This window comes from Sus scrofa, chromosome 1, assembly GCF_054392235.1.
Source record: "Sus scrofa isolate SSC_HxYL_T2T_F1_AM1 chromosome 1, Sscrofa_HxYL_maternal_Yorkshire_Landrace_v2.0, whole genome shotgun sequence".
NCBI classification, from domain to species: Eukaryota; Metazoa; Chordata; class Mammalia; order Artiodactyla; family Suidae; genus Sus; species Sus scrofa.
The window spans coordinates 138,319,103-138,343,706 of record NC_139383.1 but is presented as its reverse complement, the minus strand read 5'-3'; the positions used below and the strand labels follow the sequence as shown (position 1 = coordinate 138,343,706).

At 41.6% G+C, this 24,604-nt stretch overlaps 1 protein-coding gene across 42 annotated transcripts in view; it reads left to right on the top strand.

Moving 5' to 3' along the window:
- Nucleotides 1-24,404, top strand: part of GANC (glucosidase alpha, neutral C) — a 77,178-nt gene extending 52,774 nt beyond the window's left edge. For 17 of the 42 annotated variants that reach the window (XR_014813429.1, XM_021097234.2, XM_084973448.1 and 14 more), the window contains 11 exons: nucleotides 1,063-1,206; nucleotides 2,311-2,407; nucleotides 5,458-5,559; nucleotides 7,222-7,465; nucleotides 9,846-9,910; nucleotides 11,868-11,944; nucleotides 14,967-15,041; nucleotides 17,887-18,000; nucleotides 19,508-19,620; nucleotides 21,660-21,763; nucleotides 22,347-24,404. Coding sequence is in view for 27 of the 42 variants with exons in the window: in XM_021097234.2 (XP_020952893.1) it covers nucleotides 1,063-1,206; nucleotides 2,311-2,407; nucleotides 5,458-5,559; nucleotides 7,222-7,465; nucleotides 9,846-9,910; nucleotides 11,868-11,944; nucleotides 14,967-15,041; nucleotides 17,887-18,000; nucleotides 19,508-19,620; nucleotides 21,660-21,763; nucleotides 22,347-22,456 (1,245 nt within the window). In the remaining 15 variants the exon portion in view is untranslated. Of the gene's footprint in view, nucleotides 1-765; nucleotides 1,207-2,310; nucleotides 2,408-5,457; nucleotides 5,560-7,221; nucleotides 7,466-8,153; nucleotides 8,215-9,845; nucleotides 9,911-10,095; nucleotides 10,343-11,867; nucleotides 11,945-14,966; nucleotides 15,042-17,886; nucleotides 18,001-19,507; nucleotides 19,621-21,659; nucleotides 21,764-22,346 lie in introns of those variants that run through there. The other 25 variants (XR_014813397.1, XR_014813396.1, XR_014813388.1 and 22 more) reach the window with 7 other exon arrangements.
- The last annotated feature ends 200 nt before the right edge of the window (nucleotides 24,405-24,604 follow it).

The window sequence follows — 24,604 nt, the reverse complement described above, 5'->3', positions numbered from 1 at the left end:
GTTTCTGAGCATCCTGTATTAGGACGTAGAAAATAACTCAGAGCAGGGTAAATACTTGGGCCAGTCTAGCCATGCTCATTTGCTTCCCTGTTGTCTATGGCCGCTTTCACATAACCCTAGCAGGGTTGGGTTATTGAAAATGAGGCCTTATGGCTCACAAAGTTGAAAATACTTACTATCTGGCCCTTCCAGAAAAAGGTTTCCAACCCTTGTATTAGAGGGTGCTAAAGAAGAACAGTCAAATTAGTTAAATATTTGGAAACCATACAGCCTTATTCACAGAAGTATATATGATTAGAAATAATTCACCGTAAAGAGTCAAAGAAAACAGGTAAGACCATCATGTGGGTGAGGCAGCAGGTGTATTCGGTGGTGTCCCAGAAGGCAAGCTAGGCCCTAGCTTGAGAGGATGTTACAAGGAGCAAGGCTTTCAGAAAACAAGGGGATGAGCTGCCTGAGGGCCTCCCAGTCATTGTAGCTATTGAGTCACATGCTGCAAAACCAGGGATTATGAAAAGGGATTGCAACACCATGTTAACTAGGTGACTCAACAGCCCCTTCTTACTCTGAATCCATTCTGTGTGGAACACAAACTATAGTCCATGCTAATAACAAACACGTATCTTAGCTATCAAATCTTTCAGAGCACTAGAGGGAAGGCGGAAGGAACGTTTTTATGAACAGCTAAACTGCCCTTAGTTAAGGGCTGTAGCAGATGGTGGATGATCTAGAGTCTAATTGTGAACATTCACAACTTCTCTGTAGGGCTTCTCCAGCAGGATCTCGGAGTGGACTTGCTGGGCAATGTGGGAATACAGCACAGCACTCTTTCCTTCATCAACAAGTACTTAACCAAGAACCCTCTGCGGTTCCAGTTGTTCTAGGTATTTGGAATTTATCAATGAACAAAATAGACAAAATTCCTGCCCTGTGGAACTTTTATTCTAACAGAGGACAGAGCATAGATAATAATAAATAATAAATTAAATGGAGTATGAAAGGGGAATATCATACACACCTTGTCGCCCTGTAGTTTTCTCATGACCAAGATTGACTTCCTAGGGATCTACAGATATCCTCTACATATGGAACGACATGAATGAGCCCTCTGTCTTTAGAGGGCCAGAACTAACCATGCAGAAGAACGCCATTCACCACGGCAACTGGGAGCACCGGGAACTTCACAACCTCTATGGCTTTTATCAGGTAGGACATCTAAAAAGAAGCCATGTGCCCTGCCTTTTGGGCTGAAAGTCATTTGCTTTGTAACAACTTTACCAGACCATTCATTTCTCTTTGTGTATCCTTTCTGACAACTGTGTCTTATCAGGTTGTAGCCAGTATAAGACTCATTATTTCCCCCTTTGCATCTTCTCCTTCTCAAATGAACTTGATGAATGATAGCATAGAAACATCTTCCTTGAGAGAAGCCATTAGTAAATCGCACTGGATACTACCTCAAAACTTTGACTGAAATAGGCTGTATATAAATACATAAACAAAGGCAATTAAAACGAAAGTTTTGAAATTTCACAAATGTCTAAATACAGCAAGTCTGATATTCATACCAGGGGAATAAGGTTTAGAACACAGATATACAACTTCAATAAGCATACTCTCTCAATGTAGAAAGCTTTCCTTTAGTACTCGCTTAGCCTTCTCAATAGAAAGTGATAGAATTGTCTTCCATTTGCCAGTTGCATCCAAAAAACTTGGCAATAACTTGCCCTAATTTATATCCATGCTTCCTATCTTCAGAATGTAACAGGGTTCCTATGGCTCTCCCACCAATTGCTGTTCTCCAGTGGGAGCTGCTGATTACATATAGCAGGGTTTTCAGATAGCATCTGTATACTTCTCTCACAATCTCTTACTATAACTGCAAACTACTTTATAGTTGGGGAGTTTTCTTATGTAGGCCAGGGCTGATCACTTCGTCTCTCTGAATCTCAGTTTTTTTGTTTGTTTGTTTGTTTGTTTTTCATTAACGAAAACTATCCCAGAGGTTATAAGAGAAAACCTTATAAAAATGCCTAGCAATAGTAAGCACCAAGTCAATGCTATTTTATTATTTACTATTATACATTGCTACTTTCATCGAAGAGATTTTTTTTACACTTTTGTGGGAGAATTAAAGTAGTTTCATTGCATCATGAAAATTATTTGGCAGATTTTTTGGCGGATTTTTAATATTTTTCCATTTCACATTCCCACCTACTATTTATTTTCGCCTGTAACATAGCTTACTGGGGATGTCTGTTCAGTGCCATAATCTAGTCATCTCTCTGAAATCTTTCTTTGACATTATAGCAAATGGCCACTGCAGAAGGACTGATCCAACGAGCTAAAGGGAAGGAGAGACCCTTTGTTCTGACACGTTCTTTCTTTGCTGGATCACAGAAGTATGGTAAGGACTGGCTCGTATAATCAGACTTAAAAACTCAAGCTGGCAATCTGTCTTTTTTGACCATCTGTGGTATATGGTACTACTGTATTGATGCCTTCCATTTCAGTAGCCATTGGTCAGGTCTTAGATTGTAGATAATGCCCTAAAGTAAGCCTTGTGTCCTGTGAGACAGAGTAAACCTATTGTTTGTTTTTTCTTTTTGGCCATTGCCCATGGCAGGCAGAAGTCCACAAGCCAGGTATCGAACCCATGCCACAGCAGTGACCCAAGCTGCAGCAATGACAATGCCAGATCCTTAACCACTAGGCCTCCAGGGAACTTCCAGAGTAAATCAGTTTTAATAAAATTTAGCTACTTGTTTCCTACTAAAGAAATAGCCACTTAGTTGTTGAGAGAATGACTTCAGAGTGTCTTAGTTTGCTGCAGTGGGTGTCCCTGATCCTATCTCTTTGGTTTATCAAAACCAGGGAAAATACACTTCTAATACATTCCTTCAACCACCTGTTCCAGTCAGTAATGTGGCTTAAAATAGACCTAGCTTTTGCCTGTGGGGTCAGGGTCATCTATAACTGGATCTGGTTTACTAGCTAATGCGGACCTAGTTCATCTAAACCACCCTGTGGCAGGAGGGCTATTTTAAGTCCCCTGACCTTGCATAAATAACCTGAAGCTTAGAGCCTTTATTGTACCATAGACATTATTAGGCCTCCTGCTCCACCCCTGAAAACCAGCCCCATTGGTACTCTGGAAAAGACCAAAATATTATCATCAGACAAAGATTCATGTACAGAGATGCTTACCACAGCATTGATCCTTAAAATTAAAAAGAAAGAAAATCCAAACATCTAACAGTAAGGGAATAGTTATAAAAGTATGGTATATTCACATGATAGACTATCATAAAGCTATTTAAAATAGTAGCTTTGGAGTTGCTTTGTGGCACAGTGGCTTAAAGATCCAGCATTGTCACTGCAGTGGCATGGGTCACAGCCGTGGCACAGGTTCAGCTCCTGGCCCAGGCTCTTCCACATGCTACAGGGCATGGCCAAAAAAATAAAATTAAAAAAAAAACATAGTTACCTTAATTGCATGAGAAAATTTTTATGACACGATAAATGAAAAAAAAAGGCAGAATGCCTATTTATATATTATCCTGCTTCTGTTAAAATGTGTGTGTATATATATGTGTGTGTGTGTGTGTGTATGTATATAATATACTCTCACACACACACACACCAATATATGTAGCTGGTAATCTGAACAAGTATTATACTGTGGTGATTATGAATGATTTTAATTTTCTTTTACTTATTCTTATTTTCCAAATTCTCTGCCAGTATCCTTTGTAATCACTATAAAAACCAAAGTATTTTAATGAAAACAGTTATGAACAGCAGTTTAAAAAATATAACAGAAGATATGCATACTAAGTAATCTTTGAGCTTTTAAATATGGGCCCACTGCCTAGTCTTCAGTACCCTGTGTGAAGTTGTCAGCTTTGCCCCAAAGTAGAGAGTAGAGCATTACTGGGCCAAGTCCTGTGCTGAGACCAGTAGCAGAGAGAGCTTCTGACTAAAGAATCATGTGAGACATGTCTGCATGTCTGCATGTTTGCATGAACTTTGTATCTGGGTAAGAATATTGTCCTGTGGGTTTCAAAATCATCATGTAAAACTATAAAGCATTTGAAGTCAAGGAGAAATTATGAGGTACTATTTTAAAAGAAAAGCCCCTTACAAGGACCTACTCTATAGCACAGAGAACTCAACTCAGTATTCTGCAATAACCTATATGAGAAAAGAATCTGAAAAAGAATGGATATATATACAACTGACTCACTTTGCTATATGCCTGAAACTAACAGAATTCTGTAAATTGAGTATATTCCACTATAAAATAAAAATTAAATTAAATTGAAAGAAAAAAGAAAAGTCCCTTGAAAATATTTTTCTTTGCTGGACATAGGACAGCCTAAATTTCTATGGAAGATTCAAACAAAAATAGCTACCAAAACTATTTTGGTTAAAGAAAGACAGAAATGTTTCAGGATTAATCTAGACTTGGTAAAATAAGGGTTTTTTTTTTTCCTTTTATAGATATCTTTAATGGTACGTATCTTCACAAGCTCTTATCAGCTATTCAGTGCACAAGGGCTCTGGCTTTAGAGTCAGACTGCCTGAGCTCCAATCCTGCCATATCACTGCCACATTTCCCACATCTGTAAAATAAAGTTAAACTGTGTTAACTGATAGGGTGGTTGTGATGATTAAGTGGAATATACAAGCAAAGTAGGATAACACCTGGCTTGGTGAGGGCTCTATTGTTATTGCCACTGTTAGTATGTCTCCCTTATATGGTTTATACTACTCCTCTCAAATCCTCAAATAGAGCATTTTTTAGGGGGTTGGGAGAACAGGCTTATAGATCCCTGAAACAGAATTGAGAATCCCAAAATAGTCCAACACATATGTGACTAAATGATGAGCAACAAAGTTGCCAAAGCAATTCAATAGAGAAAGGAGTTTTTTCCATCAAAGGTGCTGGAACCTGGGTATTTGTTGGGGGTAGGAGGGAGAACCTTGACCCTTAATTACCTCATACCATATACAGTAAATAACTCAAAATGGAATATAGATCTAAATTATAAAAGCTGAAACAAACAAAAAGCTTATAGAAGAAAACACAGAAAATGTTTGTGACTTTGAAGTAGGCAAAAATTTCTTAGAACATAAAAAGCATGAACCATAAAATTAAAAAGTGATAAATTGGACTTGACCAAAATTAAAACCTTATGCCCTTTCAAAAATATTGTTAAGAAAATGAAAGTTAAGCCACAGACCAAGAGAAGATATTTGTAATATACATATATATCCATCAAAGGATTTGTATCCAGAATAATATAAAGAACTTTTACAATTAAATATTAGAAAGAAATATTTTCCTTTATGTTAGTCTGTTACAAATTAAGAATCTACATATGCAATTGAGTACATGGGCTGATTTGTGATTTTTTTTTCTTGTTTTCTTTTCCTTCTTACTGGTGGCCAAAGGTGCTGTGTGGACAGGAGACAACACAGCAGAATGGAGCTACCTTAAAATTTCTATCCCTATGTTACTCACCCTCAGCATTACTGGGATCTCTTTTTGTGGAGGTAAGATAATATTCTCAGCCTTGACGAGAACAAAAATAAAAAGGGAGAGTGTTTTGTCAAAGCTGGTTACAAATGCCTTTTCAATAGCTGTTTTTGATAAAATGAAGAGGGTGAAAGCAGAGTGAAAGGGCCACTTCAGAGCTATCTGTGTCTTGTCTGAACTGAGGACAGTGAAATAAAATCATCAGAATGGCAGCCAGAGGGTTTCTTTCCCTCATACTTTTACTGCTCTCTCCTTAGATGCTCTTAATAACAGTTTCTCTTCTTGCCTTTTCAGGTAGAAAACATGACTTTTCTACTTGAAAATGAGAAAAATGGAGAGAACTACAAAGAATTTAGCAAGTCAGAAATCAGCCTTTCAGAAATCCTTTGACATATTTTAACTCATATGTATATAGCTGTTAAATATACGTGTGTGTGTGTGTGTGTGTGTGTGTGTGTAAAACAGTGAGGGAAGGCAGCTCTTTGGAAAGATAAAATTTATTTATTTAATTAATTTATTTATTTAGGGTTGTACTCGAGGCATGTGGAAATTCCCAGGCTAGGGGTCGAATCCAAGCTACAGCTGCCAGCCTACACCACAGCCACAGCAATGCCAGATCAGAGCAGCGTCTGTGACCTACACCACAGCTCATGACAATGCCAGATCCTTAACCCACTGAATGAGGCCAAGGATCGAAACTTCGTCCTCATGGATGCTAATCAGATTTGTTTCCACTGAGCCACGACGGGAACTCCAGGAAAAAGAAATTTACAATTAAAATAAGATTATTGGCTGAGCTTCCTTCCCTAAACTCCCTGCAGATGAGAGATCTCAGTATGCAACACAGCATGGTGGCAGATCCAGCTGCTCCTTGTTTTCTGTGAAACTAGAAGCATCTTAGCATCACTTCTTGATAGATGTGTTTCTCAATGGTATTGGTCTACATACAATACAAAGAATATATATCCTGCTTAAGGGCTAAGCATGAAATTCTACCTAAACCTCTAATTCTGATTATATTCTTCTCTTTAGTTCTTTCCGTAGTTCTTATCTTGTTTCAGTTGTTGCTTTCAAACAAAATCAATCACCAGCCCCCCACTGCACCACTAAATACAGACATATTGAATCAGGCTGACATTCTGCCATTTCCAGGTTACCTGGGTTCAGGACATACTAAGATATTGATTTTGCAGTTGTGCTCTGAAATTTTCTTTTTTTTTTTTTTTTTTTTTTTTTTTTTTTTTTTTTTTTGGCTGCAACCACGGCATGTGGAGGTTCCCAGGCTAGGGGTCTAATTGGAGCTACAGCTGCCAGCCTACACAACAGCCACAGCAACGCCAGATCCAAGCTGCGTCTGTACCCACTGAGCGAGGCCAGGGATCGAACCCTCAACCTCGTGGTTCCTAGTCGGATTCGTTTCCACTATGCCACAACAGGAACTCCAGTGCTCTGAATTTTTGACAGGAAAAGAATATATTCAAAGAGCATATTGTCAGATCCCCAAGCAGGCTGAGCTTTTTAGTATGTGCTCCCTAATTTGAGGCCACAGTTTTTTGCTGTCGTTTTGAGTGCACATACAGCACCTTTGCCCTGTCAGTCTTCAAGGCCTTATCTTACCTGTGAGCATCCTTGTTAGAAGCCTGGGTGTCTCACTCGGACTTTCTTTACTGACTACTCAGCGGATGTAGGCGGCTTCATTGGGAATCCAGAAGCAGAACTGCTAGTGCGGTGGTACCAGGCTGGAGCCTATCAACCCTTTTTCCGTGGCCATGCCACCATGAACACCAAGCGACGAGAACCCTGGCTCTTCGGAGAGGAGTACACCCGGCCCATCCGAGAAGCCATGAGAGAGCGTTATGCCCTCCTGCCCTACTGGTATTCTCTGTTCTACTCTGCACACGTGGCTTCCCAGCCCATCATGAGGTAAAAAGGCTTCACCGTTCAGGGGCCCCAGCAACCAGTCTCCACCAGGAGATCCTTTCAGCCTCTGGGAATGGAGTAATTACAATGATTGCAAGAGAGAAGCTTGGTGTTTGATCAAGTGTCAATCAGCTTATTGAGCACCAACTGTGAGCAGAGTCAGGCAGTGGAGGTCACAGAAAAACTAGATCAGCTACTTGGTGATTCAAGTGTTAATATTTGGTAGGAGACAATGAGATTTTTCAAAGGAAAAGGAAGTGACTTTGTAACTGAATTCATTCAGAATTTAACATATGTAGAAGAACAGAAGTTCCCTTTGTGGCTCAATGGTTAACAAATCCGACTAGGAGCCACAAGGTTGCAGGTTCGATCCCTGGCCTCGCCCAGTGGGTTAAGGATCCAGTGTTGCCGTGAGCTGTGGTGTAGGTCACAGATGTGGCAGGATCTGGCGTTGCTGTGGCTCTGGTGTAGGCCGGTGGCTACAGCTCCAATTAGACCCCTAGCCTGGGAACCTCCATATGCCGTGGGAGCGGCCCTAGAAAGACCAAAAAAAAAAAAAAATGTAGGGGAACAAAACTTGCCACCCCAAGATGTGTCTCTTTGGCTTGAGGATTATTTGGGGCTACTTGTTTTTAAGAAACAAAAGGCTCAGGAAGTCTTTCTTTTTACCTCCTCCTTAACTCCCTAAAAGAATTCAAAGGGCCTGGTCCAGGAAGTGCATTATCACTAGCGATATCTGCAAAGAATATGAGGTAAGCATGGGTAGGGAACGTGGGGACCAAAGTCCTCTCTATGTCCCATTGTCTCTGGCTGGCCCAGCAAACACCTGTTACCAAACATTTGTTTTTCCATCTCCAGGTGAATATCCTTTCCCGCTTTGATATCCCATACCCCACTCCTTTCTCCTTCTCTCAGGTGGCATATAAAGCCTCAATTGCCTATCTTGTCCTTAGGTGTCATATTTATGGAACCCCGTATGTACATAATTAAATTTAATTTTCTCCCATTAAACTGTCCCGTATCAATTTACTTTGTAGATCAACTAGGAGAACCTAGGAGGGTGGAGGGTTGTTTTTTTCATCCTCACACCCACAGGCATCCTTCCATGAAGTCTAAGCTCTATCTTACTGCAGGGTTTTCCCTAGTGTATAAATTATATTCTGGTTCTATTTTGAGGGCAGGATATGAATACCAACTCTCTGGGTTAGAGAACAGAACGTACAGAGACACACATAGTACATCAAGGCCTCCAGATCAGCAGGTCCTCAGCCTGACTCAAATCAGAATCACCTGGGGGAGTTCCCGTCGTGGCTCAGTGGTTAATGAACCCAACTAGTATCCATGAGGACATGGGTTCAATCCCTGGCCTTGCTCAGTAGGTTAAGGATCCAGCATTGCTGTGGCTGTGGTGTAGGCTGGCAACTACAGTTCTGGTTGGACCCCTAGCCTGGGAACCTCCATATGCCACAGATACAGCCTTTAAAAAAAAAAAAAAAAAAGACAAAAGCAAAAATAGAATCACCTGGGAGCTTTGTGAAAATAAAGATTCCAAGGCCAAACCTCCAAACTTAGGTTAAGTTCCAGACATCTATATTTATTAGAAGTTCCCCTGGTGATTTTAGACATCGACCAACTTTAGACACCTCTGCTTTGTTACCTTGGAAAAGATAAGGAATGGTTTATTACAAAGGCTAGTGAATAAACTAAGTTTCTCTTACTAAAAAACACCTTATCCTCATGAAATTGAAAATAATACTAGAATGATTAAGTTGATATCCAGATACATAGATACTGAAAGTTTTATGATTTTTATAAGCCCAAATGCTTCCTAGTTAGTTGTGTGCAACAATAACAACAAAACCAAAAACCAAAACCACACGTTTCTGAAAGTTCCATAAATGTCGCCACCTTGAAAACAAACAAACAAAAAAAACTAATTCTTTTTATTTACATAGGATTAAAGATACATGAAAAGCAGTGACAGCATGAAAGAAATGGCACAGATTTTACAGCACTATAAAATACCCTTTTACAAATATTTACTTTGTTTTATACCAAACGTGTTAGGCATTTGGATTGGACAAAGCTCTGATTCTGCTTGTCAGAGTAGTATTCAGTGCTCAACAATGAGAAGGGGAAATTTCAGGTACCAAAATTCTCAATCTTTCATAGGACCATTTAAGCTAGTAGATAGCTTTTTCACATAAGAAAAATAGGCAGTAATCATTACAAGTGCTCATAAAATCTTGAATTATATGAAAAGAGTCTTGGCCTTTTCCAGTTTTCTTTGAATAGTGATAAAACTGAAAATATAAGTTATTGTATTATAATAAAACAGCTAATGGTGCTGAAGCAAAATTTCTTTTTTTTTTCCTTTCCTGAGGCCTCTGTGGATAGAGTTCCCTGACGAATTGGAGACTTTTGGTGTAGAAGATGAATACATGCTGGGTAAGCTTTTCTTGACTAATTGTAGTTATGATGAATACCGTAATTATGTTTTTCTTATTATATTTTCCAGTGTAAGAGCACTGAAAAAAAAAAAGCCTACTCTCAAGAAAGCCAAAAACAAAAATAAAAGGAATTCCGTCACCAAGATTTTTCGTGTATCACAGCTTTATTCTGTTGTCATGTAGCACTTCTCAGAACACGGCAGCTTCATATGAACCTATTCTATTTGTGGATGCAGTTTGGGATTCTTGTTCTGGGTCCACTTCTAAGCCTTATGATACCACCACAGGCAAGGGAAGTATTAAAAAGTAGACCAGATGGTGATCGTAAAGAACCAGAAGAGCTTATTTCCTGTGCGAGATAGGGATGTTTTAACTTCGTGTATTGTTTTGTTTTCAGTTGGCCTCTCTTTTTTTTTTTTTTTTTTTTTTTTTTTTGTCTTTTTGTCTTTTTGCCATTTCTTGGGCCGCTCCCGCGGCATATGGAGGTTCCCAGGCTAGGGGTCCAATCGGAGCTGTAGCCACTGGCCTACACCAGAGCCACAGCAACGCGGGATCTCAGCCGAGTCTGCAACCTACACCACAGCTCACGGTAACGCCGGATCGTTAACCCACTGAGCAAGGGCAGGGACCGAACCCGCAACCTCATGGTTCCTAGTTGGATTCGTTAACCACTGCGCCACGACTGGAACTCCCAGTTGTCCTCTTCTTTAACAAGGGTCAACCACGTTTGGAACATGGAAGTTTATCCGTTGAGGACTAGGGGTCAAGAAGCCAAGATGAGTGGAGCATTGCCCAAAAGGTGACTCGTGTTTCTAAAGAATGGAACCTCCCAAATGTAAAAAACCTGTCTCTTTAAGTCTCCACTCATCCTTAGGTCTCAGGTTAAAAAGCTGCTTCCTTGGAGAAAATTTCCCAGACCAAAATTGCCTCCTAATACCTAATTCCATCTACCTTAGTCAAAGTCAGTCCCTCTTATTACATAACTTTCATTCCATTTTGTACTTTTGCCTGTTTGGTATTTGTCTTAAGTGTAATTAATTTGATTTTTTCAACTCTATTTTTTAAAATTTTTTAAAATTACCGTTGATTTACAATGTAACTCTAATTTGTAATTACTTGCTTATTATCTGTCTTTACTGATGGTAAACTTCATGAGGGCAGGGACCAAGTCTGTCTTACTTGCCACTCCATCCCCAGGGCCTAGCACAATGCCTGGCACTCAGCAGGAACTCAGTGAATATTTGTTGAAATTAAAGAGAAAATTCATAGATGGATTTTTTTTTTCATCTTTTTGGGGTTGCAGGTGCAGCATATGGAAGTTCCCAGGCTAGGGGTCAAATCAGAGCTGCAGCTGCCGGTCTACGCCACAGCCACAGCAACGTCTGATCTGAGCTACATCTGTGAGCTACACCACAGCTCCCCACAACATCGGATCCTTAACCCACTGAGCAAGGCCAGGGAGTGAACCCATATCTTCGTGGATACTAGTTGGGTTCGTTACTGCTGAGCCACAACAGGAGCTCTCTGGATGGATTTTTACATATGATGGTACCCAGATCAAAATGAAATTAACAATCCAGATTGCCTTTGAGAGAATTATAGGTTTCCGGATGATATCACCCAAGGAGGAGGACCTGAGCACCCACGCTGACCACACTTCCAGGTCACAGTTGTGGGCTCACCAGGCTCAGAGTCACTTAAAGCCAACAAAAAAGCAAGGTTCCCCCTTAATCCTAACACACTTAAGTGGGTTAATGGTAGGTAATAATACAGTCCTCTTTGAGCACCTGTCTTCTAACAATGCATCTCTCTTTTGAATCACTTGTTCAACTCACCAAGATCTCTTCCTTCTATTCGGGTGGTCTTTGAAACCACAAAAACACACAATTAAAGAGAAGGGATGTTTTCAGACCTCCTGTAATGATATTCAACTTTATTTCTCTCCATTTTTCCAGGAAGTGCTTTATTGGTTCATCCAGTCACAGAACCAAAAGCTACTGTGGTTGATGTATTTCTGCCAGGATCAAATGAGGTAAAAGTAAATGAGAAATAGCCATATACCTTACATGTTTCATATCTCTTCCCTTCGAACTCGGTGGCTTAAAACGACAAAAATTTATTCTCTCACAGTTGATGTCTGAAATCACAGTGTGAGCAGGGTTGGTTCCTTCCAGAGGCTCTGAGAGGGAATCTGTTCAGGACCCCTCTCCTGGCTTCTGGTGGCTGCCTGCACCCCTTGGCCTTCCTTGGTGTGCAGCCACATCGCTTCAGGGTATCCTTCCATCTTCACAGTGTGTGTCTGGGTCTCCTCTTCCATCTTTCTTGTAAGACACTTATGATGATACTTTAGGGCCCATCTGAATAATTCCAGATAATCTCCATATCTCAAGATCCTTACTGTAGTCAGATCTCTGACCACAGAAGGTAACAGTCACTCCTTTCAGGGATTAGGAAGTGGGTGTATCTTTTTGAGGGGCCACCATTCAGTCCACTACGCTTGTCATTATTGATATGACAGTAACCAGACTTTTCTACAGAAGTTTCAAGATTTATGTTCCTCAGGAGTTCCCGGCATGGCGCAGTGGTTAGCAAATCCGACTAGGAACCATGAGGTTGTAGGTTTGATCCCTGGCCTTGCTCAGTGGGTTAAGGATCTAGTGTTGCCGTGAGCTGTGGTATATGTCACAGATATGGCTCAGGATCCACATTGCTTCGGCTGTGGCGTAGGCCAGCAGCTACAGCTCCAATTTGACCCCTAGCCTAGGAACCTCCATATGCCGTGGTGTGGCCCTAAAAAGACAAGAAAAAAAAAAAAAAGATTTATGTTCCTCTGCTTGGTTTCTCTAGTAATTTGTAGGTATGAAGGTGGGGGCTCTTTACAGAAGTTCCTCTCAAGTAGGAAACTGGAGAAAAGGTTAACTATAACAAGAGCAAAATAAATTGTCCTGCCAGGCATTTCTGCTGAGTTTCGAATTAGCTCCCTTTTCCAGCTTAGCTGCAGATTTCTATTAATGACCTATGATCATTGCAAGCACATTGTTGTGACTGGGTGACTTATTCCCTCAACACCATTGCCCAGAGTGTCCTGTGATTATTTTTCTTGCTGCTTCTTCCCAAAGCCTAGGTAGGAGAGACAAACCGTCTCTTGCCAGACCTTTCCCTCACTGGTAAGCTACCATGACATCACACTGTGTGAGGGAGCTATCTAAAGTCCCTTGCTGTCACCTTCCCCATATTTCTGTATGGCCCATTCCTTCTCCTGCAAGTCTTTGTCCCAGTACCTTCTCAGTGAGGCCTTCTCTGACCCCTTCTCTAAGATTACAAACCACTCCTACAGCCCCTGCTACTGTCCAGCCCTCCTTCATCCCTTATTTTTCTCCATGGAACATGCCATTTTAAACAGTCTATATATTTCCTCTTATGTTTTATTTATTATTCCTCTCTCCCACTAGAATGTTGGCTTCTTGAGGGCAGTGATTTTTATGTCGTAGTCACTGCTGTATCCCCAGCATCTGGATGGGCATCTGGCACATAGTAAGCCTTCTGAATACTTACTGGATGAGGAGCTTGGTAACTAAGCTCTGGGTCTGCTCTACAGCGGGTTTGGTACCAGTTGTACCTTCCCCGGCTGGGCTCTTTGAATATGGCACCAGAGCACACACTCTACCTCTCACTCCACTTACTTCTGGAAATGGTAGACAGGTAATCCCAAAATTGTGTTTGAACACTTTTTTTTTTAACCTTTCTTTCCTATCAGCTCTTTATATAAAGCTACTAGAATTCACCAGAGAAAGACATTATAAGAAAAGAAAGCCAAGACAATACTCCTTGCAAACACAGACACAGAAATCCTTCACAAAACATTAGCAAATTGAATCCAGCCAAAGGTAAAAACTTCATGGCAAGGTGGGACTGATCCTGTGGAATTAAGAGTTCACCGTAGCTAACAACAGTCAAGTCACAGCCCTCTCACATTCACAGCTGGACAGTGACAGATTCAGCAGTCCAGCTTTATAAAGGATGTGGCAATCCCAAGAGATGAATTTGTGACATAGACTGTGGCTGCCAGAAATTATATTGGACTAGAAGAGAGAAAAAGGTTTTGTTTTCATGCTGCTGATGATGGTATCTTAAGTATTAATCCCATCAAATGACTTCATAGGACCTTTTTGACACTTCAGCAAGTAAACCCTCTTGATAGGCATCTCAGATAAGAGCTTGAACCTCACCACTACATCGTACTCGGTTTTAAAAAAAGAAGACACTATAGTAGTAATCCAAGTTTCCGTTTGTTTTTCTCCAAGATCTCTTTCCTTGTCTGACCCTTTCTTTACTCACCTCATTTCTGATTTATTTGCCTGCAGTGTGTTTTTCTGCTTTGTCTGTTGCTGTTTTATCTCTTCCATCATCTTTTTTACTGCTAGGTCAATAAATTTTTAGAAGCCAACTGGAGTATAAAATCCATGAAGGCAGGAACTGTCTTTCTGTTCACTTGTGGGTACCCAGCACTGCTGAGCAGGGCACATGTTATGTTGTTCAATAAATAACTTTTGGATGGATGCATGGAAAAATGAATGGCCTTTTAGTCAGCTTCATCCATCGTAGTACTAGCTTAGTCTTTCGAGATTTTTTTTTTAGGGCCGCACCCATAGCATATGGAGGTTCCCAGGCGAGGGGTCCAATTGGAGCTACAACTGCTGGCCTATACCACAGCCACGCAACACAGGATCTGAGCCATGTCTGCGACCTACACCACAACTCATGGCAACACCATATCCTTAACCAACTGAGTGAGGCCAAGGATCCAGCCCGAAACCTCATGGTTCCTGGTCTAATTTGTTTCCACTGCGCCACAATGGAAACTCCTAGGATTTTTTTTTTTTTTTTGAAAGCCTATGTTCTTCCTAACCTCTCTACTCAAGGTTTTTCTTAATTATACTTATTTTGGCTTTCTGGTTATTTGAAATTCAGATACATGGATGTTTTATTGAATCATGAAATTGTGAGCAGAGTTGCTCATACACTCTTTTTCATTAGGGTCCTTTGCTTTTCAGGTCTGGTATGACTCCAAGACATTTGCTCATTGGGGAGGAGCATGTACTGTAAAGATCCCAGTAGCCTTGGACACTGTAAGTTATTTTCAGACTGCCATTTGTACCTGTTGTGCTGTATCAGTCTGCACAGGCTGTATAACAAAATACCATAGACTGGGTGGCTTAAACACCAGATATTTATTTTCTCCCAAGTTCTGGGGGAAATCACAGGGCCAACTATTTGGTTCCTGGTGAGGACTTTCTTCCTGGCATATAGACAGTCACCTTCATGCTGTGTCCTCACATGGCGGAGGGAGAGAGTGAGAGCTCCTGGGTCTCTTATGAGGACAGTAATCCTTTGGATCAGTGGCCTACTCTTATGACCTCACTAACCTGCATTACCTCTGTAAAGGCCCATATTGGGGGTTGGGGCTTCAACATATGAATTTTGTGGGGACACATTTGTCCATAGCATGTACCTTCATAGAAACAACCAAGGACATGAGTGTTCTGCATAATAACACATAGATGTAGAGACTGAACATAAATTAGTAGTTGCCGAGAACTAAAGGCTCTTTATATCAATAGAGCTATTAAAATGTGAGGGGGAAAAAAAGTATAAAAATAACATGTACTCTGATTTCACAGTATGGAACGTTAAGGACAAACAGCTCTTTCCCATATATTTACATTTGTATATCTAAGAAAAATGATAATAGTGAAAACAGAGTAAACACAGTGGTCACCACATACACTGAACAGAATATCCTTCTATACAACAGCAGAAATCATGAGTTTTTAGTTGAAGCTTTAGGCCCAGAGGAAGTCTGTGAGTTATGCTGTTAGACTCAAAGCAGCCCATCCAGACTGCATTTCTGAAGGGAAGTTTGTTCCTGTAGCTGAATCACAACCACTATCATGGGCCCTAAGTAGTATAAAGATTTATAAGTAGCTATCAATGCTATTTTTTTTTTAATTTCCCTATAATTATTTTTTATTTTTCTATTATATTTGGTTTACAGTGTTCTGTCAGATTTCTACAAAGTGGCCCAGTCACACACACATATGTATATACACACATTCTTTTTCTCACATTATCCTCCATCATTGATGCTGTTTTTAAAAATTCTCAGCAACAGTATGAACTCCATTATAAAGAAAATGAGGAGCTCCCATTGTGGTGCAGCAGAAACAAATTTGACTAGGAGCCATGAGGTTGCAGGTTCGATCCCTGGCATTGCTCAGTGGGTTAAGGATCTGGCCATGAGCTGTGGTGTAGGTCGCAGACGCGGCTTGGATCTGGCATTGCTGTGTCTGTGGCATAGGCCGGCAGCTGTACCTATGATTGGACCCCTAGCCTGAGAACCTCCATATGCCATGGGTGCAGCCCTAAAAAGCAAATAAAGAAAGAAATAAAATGATATTGGATGCAACTTCCAAATCTAGAAGAGACTTTGACATTCATCTACTCAAATCCCTCATGCTTACTGGTGCAGAAACTGAGGTTTAGAGAAGTTAACATACACGTCCAGGGTTGTGGCTAGATTATGGCAAAGCTGAGACAAGACCCAGGTCAACTGGACTCCCACCCCAGAGCCCATCCATGCTACTCACTGCCTCATCTGTGGAGGAAAAGAAAAAAGAAGAGATTGACTGATGAGGGTGGGAGGTCGATGCCACTGACTGCAAGTTGAGCAGAGGGTGGACATCCTGACTGTTCCACCCTCACGTCCAGCTTCATTTATATAGCAGTCCCCTTACCCATGCTTTCACTTTCCGCAGTTTCCATTACCTTTATCAGCCAACTGCAGCCCCCACCTGTGACCCAAAACATTAAATGGAAAAGTCTAGAAATAAACAATTCATGGGTTCTAAATTGCACGCCATCCTGAGCAGTGTGATGAAATCTCATGCCATCCTGCTCCATCCTGCCCAGGACATGAATCATCCCTCTGTCCAGTATATCCACACTGTATGTGCTACCTGCCCCATTAGTCTAAAGGAAAAACATTGCATTCATAGGATTCAGTACTATCCTTGGTTTCAGGCATCCAGTGGGAGTCTTGGAACATATCCCCCACAGGGAAGGGAGGACTACTTCATTATTGCTCTTCTCCCTGCTCTGTGATTCAGAAAACTTCCTTAGAGAGGATTGCACTTCAAGGCAGGAAACCTACTGGGCTGTCCCTGCTGGAAGTGCCATTCCAGAAGAACCATAAGTTGGGGCTATGCCTACAGCTCTGTTGTCAGGGTCACTTAAAGTGCCTTTGGTGGCTTCTGTAATTTCACAAATTTATCCTCAAAATTGAGTCAGTCATCCCCAGGAAGCCAGGAGCAAGAAGGGTATAGACAGAAGTCATTTTCCCCAAACCAAGAAAGTATTATCTTTTATAAACGTATACACACATATATCTGAGCCTGCTTGTACAGACAGAAAAATTCACTCTGTAGCAGAGCCCTAGAAATAAATTTGTTTATTATGTTGAAAGGATAATTAAAAATACAACACAGGAAAGGCTACTTAAAAGATAGGCAGAGTAGATAATAAATTAGTGAAGGGTGAGACATTTCCTTAATCATTAAAAAGTGAACCATCTTGGAGTTAGTTTTGTGAACTCAGCAGGTTAAGAACCCGACTAGCATCCATGAGGATGCAGGTTTGACCCCTGGCTTGCTCGGTGGGTTAATGGATCTGGCGCTGCCTTGAATGTGGTGTAGGACACAGGCGCAACTTGGATCTGGCATTACTGTGGCTGTGGTGTAGGCCGGCAGCTGCAGTTCTGGTTCGACCCCTAGCCTAGGAACTTCTATATGCCATGGGTACGGCCCTAAAAAGAAAAAAAATTAAAAAAAGAACCATCCTGTACAATGAAATATTTTTATTTACTTTGCAATTGCCTTACATAAATGCTCTGTCTCTGAAAGTGTTGCTCTATTACAGATACCAGTGTTTCAACGAGGTGGAAGTGTGGTACCAATAAAGACAACTATAGGAAAATCCACGGGCTGCATGAGTGATTCCCCATATGGACTCCACGTGGCCCTAAGCACTAAGGTATTTGAAAAATGTTACTCTTACACATCTCATTTGTTACTACTCTCTTTAGAGTGATAGCCTTTTGAGTGTGTAACACTGTGTAAAAGTGGTGAACCCTGTCTATGAAATAAGCGCTTCTGATATTTACCCAGAACGAAGCGTTGAATCATTGTCATCTTGTCTGACTTTTGTGGATTTGTTCTTAAGACTACTCTGAGAGCTAGAAACCATGGAAATGTCCCCTGAGGCATCATGACCCTTGGTGCTCTGCGCCTTGGCATTGATTACCACTGCACTGAAAGGCCATCGGGCCCTAGGCAGCCTGCCATGTGGATTAGCCCTGAATTTCAGTCTCGTGTAAAAGGGTCCCGTGTCTATGCAACATTCCAGGGACAAAGTCCCACACAACAACTTCTGTTCTCCTCCAATGACTCAAGCAACTAAAATATCCTTGGCTAAATGCCAGAAGGATCCAGAATTGATCTGTCCTTTTGAGGAGATGTTTGGAGCCAAGTGAGGCCTGTAGCCAATTCCTCCTCTCTCCATTTGCCAAACAGAAATTCCTACTCTTAAGCATATATTACAAAATAAATAAGCTTTCTTTTTCTTACATCTTTCTCTTCCTTCCATTTCCTTAGGCATGTCTTCTTGGGCTAAACTATGGTCCTTAGGCCCACATGAAGCCATGGAATAAATTCAAGAGACTTGAGGTTCATAGCATCAGGCATTGTCAGTAACAGTGAATTGTCATACGGAGTGCCGTGACCCTGTCTGCCATGCAAAGGCATCTTCCTACTAAAAGAAAGTAGGAACTAGACACCATTCTCTAAATGGAGGGTCTTCTAGAGATAGTTGACTGACCTCATCCATTATATACCAATTTTTTACTTTTAATCTGCTTCATTCCATGAACTCTTCTTGACCTGCTGTTGCATTCTAGGACAGTATTTTTGGAGAAGCCACCTGTGCCAGTGACTATACTTCATAGTTTTTGTTTGTTTGTTTTTTTGTTTTTAATTTATTTATTTAAGGCCGCTCCCGTGGCATATGGGAGGTTCCCAGGCTAGGGGTCCAATTGGAGCTGTAGCCACCGGCCTACGCCACAGCCACAGCAACTCGGCATCCGAGCCGTGTCTGCAACCTACACCACAGTTCACGGCACTGCCGGATCCTTAACCCACTGAGCAAGGCCAGGGACCGAACCCGCAACCTCATGGTTCCTAGCTGGATTCGTTAACCACTGCGCCACGACGGGAACTCCCTATACTTCATAGTTTAAATCTCTCAACAAGGCTTAGCTCTTTGTGTCCCTCTTGTGTGACTTCCGTATTCATGTTATTTCATAAATGGGTATTGAGTGTTTATATTGTATGCTGACTTTGCATAGCTTGAATATTAACCTGTGGTTGGTTCAACATAACTTTTCACAGACTTTTTTAAATCTATTACTTCCTTTAGGAGGTGGGCATCTTTTTCTGGAAAACTATGACATAAGCATATTCTCTGTCTGTGATTCACTCGCCAGGGTTCTGCCGTGGGTGAATTCTATCTCGATGATGGCCATTCCTTCCAGTACCTCCATCAGAAGCAGTTCTTGCACAGGAAGTTTTCGTTCTCCTCAGGTGTTTTGATCAACAGGTAATAGCAGCTAAAAAAGCTGTGTGCCTTCTTAAATAAATGATGCCATCTTTTTGCTATCCTCACATGCACAGCTGATATTTTAAGGTACTATTTACAGAAATTAACAGTGAGGGCCATTTGTGGAGTATTTTCCCTTTTTTTCAAATTCATTAACTGAAAAATAAAATTTTAATATAAACATACAAATATAATACACAAATACAGTTGTAATGTATTTATAGTACACAGTGTGATGATTGGATTTGATTGTATTCTTATCATTGTGAAAGTATTCTCATCATCAAATTAATTAACACATTTATTACCTCACATATTTAACCTTTCTTTCCCCTTTGATGTGGACACAAGTTCTACTCTCTTGGCAGATGTCAATTGTGCAATACAGTATCATCAACTATATTTACCATGTTGTACATTAGATTCTCAAACCTTATTCACCTCGTAACTGAAAGGTTGTATGCTTTTACCAGCCTCTCCCTGCTTCCTGCATCCCCAGTCCCTAGCAGCTACCATTCTACTCTCTGTTTCTATGAGTTCAGCTTTTCTTTTTTTACATTCCATATATAAGTGATACCATATAGTATTTATTGACTTTTTCAATTCACTGATTGTAGCCTTCAGGTCTGCATTTTGTTTGGTACTTTTTAATATTTTGTCTCTTTGTTGAAATTCTCAATTCGTTCATGCCTTGCTCTCTGACCTTGGTGAGCATCTTTATTTATGACCATTAGTTTGAATGTCTATCAGGTAAATAACTTATCTCCATTTCATTCAAGTCGATTTCTATGGATTAATCATATTCTTTTGTTGAGAACACATTCTCCCATTTCATTTTCCTTGACGTTGTGCATTGGTTTCCCACATTAGATAAAGCAGCCAGCTCTTCCAGTCTTGACAGACTGGCCTCATGTAGCTCCTTGTTGCTTCCCTGAGCTCCTTGTTGCTTCTCAGACCCTTGTGATCATCCAAGCTGCCACTTTATTCTCAGCAATTCCCAGGGGTTGAGGGTATGCTAAGACCCATCAGTGTCCCAAAGAGGCAGATTTTAGTCAGCTTCTGGATGCAGGCTGGTAGAAGCTGGACCCTCAGGCAGTATCTGGGAAAGTTGTGCAGTCAGATCCCTTCCAGGGAGAACCTGGGAGATGGATGTTTTTGTCTGCTCCCCCTGCACTGAGCCCGGGTGGTGGGGTGCGGCTTGCCACAGCACTGCCTATTAACAACTACTTCTTTATCTGCTGTAATTAACCCTGTTGGCTATCAGAGCTAGGTGATTTGGGGGCCCTTCCCTCAGATGGGAGCCTTAAAAGGTATGGCACTAGAAGTGTGATCCAAACCCCTCCCTCTCCCTGGAGAAGCTGGACATTGGGGATTCCTTCCCAATTATACAGGACTGTGCCAGGGGTGGGGATTGTATTGAGAAGGTGTCTCAGCCTCTCCTGCTTGTTTCGATGTGGGCATTTTCTCAGTCACCTGATGTGTAGGAATCACTCAGCTAGTTTCCAGATTTCTCTCGAAGGGATCTGGGTATATGTGGCTTTAGATTTAGTGTGTCTGTGGGAGGAGGGAAATCCAAGTGCCTCTTATGTTGCCATCTTGGTCCGGAGCCCCCAGGAGTATGTTTCGGTCACTCCATGAACATCCCTTCCTCAGTGTCTCCGTTTTCCTTTCCTTCCCTTTCTACATAATAAAAAAGAATTCAGTTTAAGTTCCCATTAATCCTATTTATTTCCTCCAGTCAGTCAGTAAGTATCTGATTTCTTACAATTTGATTGCAGTGTCCACGTCACATTTGAAACTTCAAGGTCCTTAAATTATGTCTCTCCAAATGGCTTGTGAAAGGAAGACTACTGGTTAGTGGGTCCTCAGCACCTAGAATCAACTTTTTCCATTTCTTCATCCTAGTAAATGTGACAGCTGTATGTTTTATGCCTCCATAGGGTAAGATGGGAGGCAAAGTCACCACTTGGGGACCTGGTCACCAGTCCAAACTCCCGTTCCTCTCCTTTTCCTAATGCCATTTGTTGCATCTGTTCCAGTTGTGCCGACGAGCGGGGTCGTTATTCCAGCAAGTGTGTGGTGGAGCAGGTCTTTGTCCTGGGCCTCAGGAAGCGGCCCTCTTCTGTGACTGCCCGCTCCTCCGGTGAGGAAACAGCCCATCTGTTTTTGTAAACATAGACGTATCTGCAGTGAAGAGATGATGAGTCTAAATCTGACATGATGTGCTTAGCCGAGCAGACTCTCCTCTTTCTGGCAGGAGTCAAATAGACTGATATCTAGAGAGAATGAGGCCATCCTACTTCTCTTCATCAGCTGGTCTTTCTGCTCATTGTAAGCTGTTAATACTCCTCTAAGGGAAATTATTTGGGACCTAAAATAATATTGTAGCTCCTCTGAATGTTTAAACTATAGATCCCTAAAGTCCTGGAGACACCTACTCAGCGTTTATGGAGTTTCTGAAAGGGCATAGGACAAAACATGTCATTTTGTACCTCCTGAATTTCTTGGACAAATCACTTTGTTCCTTACAATTTCTTTACAACCCGTCTTGCACACAAAAAAACGGGGTGTTTCATTTTTTAAAAAATTCACAGAAGTCCGTGGGTATAAGTGCTATTAGATTCTCCTATATGGGGTATAAGGTCTTATGACAGTCAGAAACATTTCAGATTCAAAGAAAAGATTTTTCTCTCCTACATATTCATCAAACATTCTCTTTTTTCTAGATGGTAAAGCTCAGCCTGTGGCTTTTTCATACTGTGCCAGAACGTCCACCCTGAGCCTTGAGAAGCTCTCACTCAACATTGGCAGTGACTGGAAGGTCCACATCCAGTGACCAAGCAGGGCACCTGGTGACAAGTGCTGGGAGCACCTTCCCAGGGCCTTTCATTGTGATTTGTGCTGTATGCTAACTTGTCTAGTCCGAGGTCATCTTTCAGTACTTAGCAGTTTACTAATGAACAATAGGTTTCAGATTTTTCGGATGTCATGTTTTTAGACGTGCTAGGAATACTCTTTGTGTCACACACCACCTCTTCTCCTACATGCAAGTGGCCCAGAGACATTCACATAGTTCATGCATCTTCCACACCCCTGGAGTCATGATCTGTGGCAGGCACTGTGGCCCATGCGTGGCTTCTCTCTGAGCACAGCTGGGTATTGGGCTTGCTTTATGTGAGAGGCGGGCCAAGCCCACCCTGTGGCCCACTTTCGGTAGGGCCACTCGTGCTGTAGCAGCTGAGATCAATCTCCGAGCAGACAGCAGCCCCTGGTGTCCCACCGTTATCTTTTAGCACATAGACGTGAGCAAAACAACCCTTTTCTTTTTTTTCTTTTTTTTTTGGTTTGTTGCTCTTTGGGGCCATACCAGCGGCATATGGAGGTTCCCAAGCTAGGGGTTAAATCAGAGCTGTAGCCGCTGGTCTATACCACAGCCACAGCAACTCGGGATCCCAGCCGCATCTGCAACCTACACCACAGCTCTTGGCAACACCAGATCCTTAACCCACTGAGCGAGGCCAGGGATCAAACCCGCAACCTCATGTTTCCTAGTTGGATTTGTTTCAGCTGAGCCACAAAAGGAACTCCAAAACAACCCTTTTCTGCTTGCACTGCATACACTGCAGCAATGGGGAGTTACTCTACCCTAGAGATTGACCTGGGAGCACAAATGATTCTTTGCCCTGTTGTGTTTGGGGGCCTCCAAGATTCCAAATTAATCTCCTTAAAATTCTAATTTCTTTATATTGATTGTTTTTATTAAATACCATCTACTAGCCAAAGAATATTTGTAGCATGAGTAAGGTATAATTAATAATAATAAACTAAATACTCATGTCCCCACCATCAAACCTTAGAAATAGAACACAGGGCTGGGACTAGGATGAGGCAGGTAAGGTACCAGCCTTGGGCACAACACTAAAGGGCATGCTAAAAATCACAGTAATCAAAATAAATGATATTTTAATGCAATATCTTTAAAAATCAGAAGTAATTCAAAAAAATCATGATGAACAAAATATCAAAATACTGGATTTAACTCTGTTTTGTTTGTTTTTGGCCGCACTGGTGACATGTAGAAATTCTCAGACCAGTGATCAAACTTGTGCTATAGCAGCAACCTGAGCCACAGGAGTGACAATGCTGGACCCTTAACCTGCTGAGTCACCAGGGAACTCCTGCTGGGTTTTACTCTTGCCTCAGACTCCAGGACACCTTGGCCTGAGCAAGAGCATTACACTACCCAGCTCCTCAGGGTACTCCCTGCTCTGAGACCCTGAGAATTCCTGCTGCCACAGAGTGTGCTGGAGCAGCTTCCAGCCCTCAGCACTCCTCCACTTGTACTTTTTCTTCTCAGGCTTCCATCCCTTAGCACCTTGCCAACTGCCACCTCTGTGCCTTCTGTTCCCTGGGCCCCAGTATCCACTGCCTTCCCTCTACCTTTACACCTCCTACCATCCATCCAGGCCCAGCTCAAACCCCACTTATTCATAGAGCCTTTCTAACTACCCTGACACCCTAGACTCCCCTTTACATGAGCCGTGATTTTGCCCTTCTCTGAAATGCTGCCCCACTTTTCATATGCACTCTGCTTAGCATTCTCAGGGATGGCCCCTTGGTGTTTCAGGTTTGTCTGTCTTATGCCCCTACTAGATTGTATGTTCTTCAAGATCATGTTATATTTGTCTTATATCTGCCAGAGCACCATTATACTTGGCTTTTAGTGATGATCGGCTTAATGGGCTGACTGATGGATTTGATTGATTAAAAAATTTGAGAATTGAGTTTGTTTCTGATTTTCTGACATAGGACTCTTCTCTCCACATAGAATAAACACTGCACAGCTCCTCATGGACACATGAATCCGTTGAGATTTGCACCAGACATAAGCACACATAAGACATATGCAGATTCCTTGCTCCTGTTTCTCTAAGTTTTGCATTCAAGAAGAAAGGAAGAAGCCTACAGTAGCTGAAGTCCTCTT